The sequence below is a fragment of the Fukomys damarensis genome, unplaced genomic scaffold (genome assembly GCF_012274545.1).
Source record: "Fukomys damarensis isolate Sample0158 unplaced genomic scaffold, DMR_v1.0_HiC HiC_scaffold_30, whole genome shotgun sequence".
Lineage (NCBI taxonomy): Eukaryota > Metazoa > Chordata > Mammalia > Rodentia > Bathyergidae > Fukomys > Fukomys damarensis.
In genome coordinates this window covers 2453242-2456792 of record NW_022900942.1, presented here as the reverse complement: position 1 = coordinate 2456792, position 3551 = coordinate 2453242, and the positions used below count along the sequence as shown (strand labels likewise).

At 37.3% G+C, this 3551-nt stretch overlaps 1 protein-coding gene across 1 annotated transcript; it reads left to right on the top strand.

Annotated features, from left to right (window-relative positions):
* The first annotated feature begins 1953 nt into the window (after positions 1–1953).
* Positions 1954–2919, top strand: LOC104854671 (olfactory receptor 7D4). The gene has a single exon (XM_033757283.1). It carries the CDS (start codon positions 1954–1956, stop codon positions 2917–2919), a length of 966 nt encoding a protein of 321 aa, XP_033613174.1.
* Positions 2920–3551: the final 632 nt, after the last annotated feature.

Here is a 3551-nt window from a genome sequence, read left to right as displayed (position 1 = left end):
TCACTTTCCATTTCTAGAAATGGAATTAGTTCTCTATATGTGCTTTTTAAAAATAGATATGAACACATTTTACTTATCTTTAATATTGAATCTTTCTTTTATCTTCTGGGATACAAGTTTGAAGGTAATTTTTTGTGATAAAATTAACATTTAATTTTCAAACCTTGTTGGATACATTCAGCATCATTGATTCAGCACACACAATGTGACAGTCATCACATAAGCACGTTAAAAGATAAGTGATTGGGTTCCAACATTAGACCACAAGAAAAGGTAAGATTTACAGTGGGGCAGGGACATTGAGGAAGACTGAAGAGAGCTCTCACATGGATCTCCCACGCTTCCTCCTTCCTGATGTTCTACCACTGCTCCCCATTTCACTGGCCCTTCAAATCCTCTCCTATACCGAGTTCACTGACAGAGTGGGTGTTTCCATATTCTCTTCTCACAGTCTAGAATGTTTCTTCTTTCCTAATCTCTTCTGATTGAAAACGATCCATCTCTCCTGTCTTGGCTCAAATATGACTGTCTTAGTGAAGACTCTCCTCAATACTTTCCCATGAGAAATAATTTCCCAATATAATTTTTTCTTTTTTTTCCCTTTAGAATTCATTCTGTAGGTATTCATAATGCTGAATCTTTTTCTTTATAGAGATTGTAAATATTTATTTTCAATCTTATATTTGTATTTTAGGATGTTACAATGATTTGCAGAAGTCTTGAATGTTTTTGTTGAAGCCAAAACTTATTAAATGTGTTTATTTTAACACAAATCATACTCACTCAAGAATATGAATGCAAGAGCACACACATCCTTCAGGGTTTGTATTTGATTTTAATGATAGTGTGCTATTCTTCCTCCTTCATATCTATTCAGCCCACCCCTTTTCTTTCATTTTAGAAGAATTCATCAGGAAGGAAGTCTCAAAAGGAAGGACCTTAGGAGTCTTCTCCAATTAGAAGTGCTTTATAGCAGTGTAAAGGGGTAACAGAGAAGTTCTGTTGATAAATATAAAATTCCATCTTTGATGGTTTGTCCCAGTTTAAATTGGTAAACAGTAACCATAAAGACAAATTTGTGAATATATTAATAATTGAAGTTATCATTTATGAACTAGTCCCTTCATGTTATAGGAACAAAACTAGACTATTTATATCAACTTGTCATTTAATCTCTTTATTCAGTCCTGTCATACAGTGAATATTTACTACTCTTGCTATAGTTGTAAAGTACTTATGACCAAAACAGTTAAAGTAACTTTCTCAAGGTCACACAGATGAAGAATTGGTAACCCCAAATTCTATTGCAGGAAATCTGACCCAAGAACCCCATTTCTAAATTAATTGTAATTTTGTACAATAGATAGGAAGGCAGGCAAAATTATTACAATATGGGAGAATAATAATAATATGAATAACTAACTTCTTGAGAATCCTATAGCATGGAAAGGTACTTTAATCTTCAACACTAAGATAATACTAATCACCATATCTTTAGGAAAAATAAGGGCCTGTGAATTAACTGGCACAACACAAGGAATCCTCAAATTGTACAAAAAATTGAGTTATAAATCCCTATTTTATCACACAGATACATTGGATATGAATAGTGGGAATAATCTATGATAATAAACAAACACCTTCAAATATTTTAGAGGGGTCTTGAGAAAAGAAATGAATTTGTCTATAAATTCAAAAAAGAAATGAAAAGGATTTAGAAGCTGTGACACAAGTAAGATTTATGTTAAACTAAAGACATTTTGAATGATCACAAACAATTAAAATGAAAATGAGCTACACCTTGGCTAAGTGAATCACTTTACTGTGAATCTCACAAGGAGGGTGGGTGACACCCGTCTAAATGTAATATTGTATTGTGCTACATTTTGAGGAGACAGCTGTCTGTATTTTAAAAATAGCTTGTGCTTCCTTCTTAAGCAGAAAGTCAGTGACATGGAAGTAGAAAATCACACCGGAGCTTCACAGTTCCTCCTCCTCGGCCTCTCAGAAGATCCTGAATTGCAGCCCTTTCTCTCCGGACTGTTCCTGTCCATGTACCTGGTCACAGTGCTCGGGAACCTGCTCATCATCCTGGCCACCACCTCTGACTCCCGCCTCCACAGCCCCATGTACTTCTTCCTCTCCAACTTGTCCTTTGTGGATGTGTGTTTCACCTCCACCACAGTCCCAAAGATGCTGGTGAACATCCAGGCACACAGCAAAAACATTTCCTACAGAGAGTGCCTTGCTCAGGTATATTTTTTTACTCTTTTTGTTCAGATGAATACTTTGCTCCTTGCTGTGATGGCCTATGACCGTTTTGTAGCCATCTGTCATCCACTAAAATACACAGTCATCATGAATCCTTGGCTCTGTGGCTTCTTGGTTGTGATGTCTTGGTTCTTAAATTTCTGGATCTCCTTGATTCACATTCTGCTTGTGAAGGGACTGAGTTTCCGCAAGGGCACTAAAATCCCGCATTTCTTCTGTGAACTGGCTCAGCTGCTCAAGGTGGCCAGCTCTGATACCTTCATCAATAACATCTTTCTGTATTTGTCAACTGCCCTCCTGGGTGTGTTTCCTGTCAGTGGGATCATTTTCTCTTACACTCGGATAGTCTCCTCCTTGATGAAGATATCCTCTACTGGTAGCAAGTGTAAAGCATTTTCTACCTGTGGCTCTCATCTGTGTGTAGTCTCGCTGTTCTATGGGACAGCACTTGGAGTGTACCTGAGTTCTGCTGTGTCCCATTCTTCCCATGAAGGCTCTGTTTCCTCTGTGATGTACACTGTGGTGACCCCCATGCTGAACCCCTTCATCTACAGCCTAAGGAACAAGGATGTGAAGGGGGCTCTGGGAAGACTCCTCAGCGGAGCTTTCTGCTGTCCCTTGAGGACTGAAGTCCTTAGAACTAAGTGAACACTGTGTCCCCTAAATCAAGTGTTGTGACTTTCCTTGTCCCAGAAAGGAGAAATGTTTATTCCAATCTTTTACACCCTCATTATCAGAAATAACATGTTTTTCCTCCTGTATTAAGCTACTGTCTGATTGTGGAAAATACATGTTTTGTTCTATCAGCCTAGAATGTTTCAGTTTTGTTTTGAATGTTTCCTTTTTTTTCTTAGTTCTTTGTAAGGACAATAACACATCCTCTCTTTCAGTGGCCTCTTAGTGTTTGTGACAGCTTTTTAAATTAGCCTTTTGGTTTCTCCTTTACAGTTACTGTCTTGCAAATTAAATTAAAAGATGGTAACTGCTAATGATTTTCAGTGACTCTTCTTAAATTCTTATATTTGTTTCCTGTTCTGATATCTATATTGAGAATACAATCATGTTTTCATTTTTTGGTACCAGGTATCAAATTCGGGACCTTGAACATGCAAGGCAGGTGGTGGCACCTCTGAGGTAAAACCCTGGCCCAAATTCCATTTATTTTTCTGTCTTTTTTTTCTTTTGCTAGCTAGTATTTCTTTCCAGAGTTCTTCTCATGAATATTTTTCCCTTTTTATATAATTGTGTTTTTTTCCATGCTGAAAACCCCATCATCAGGC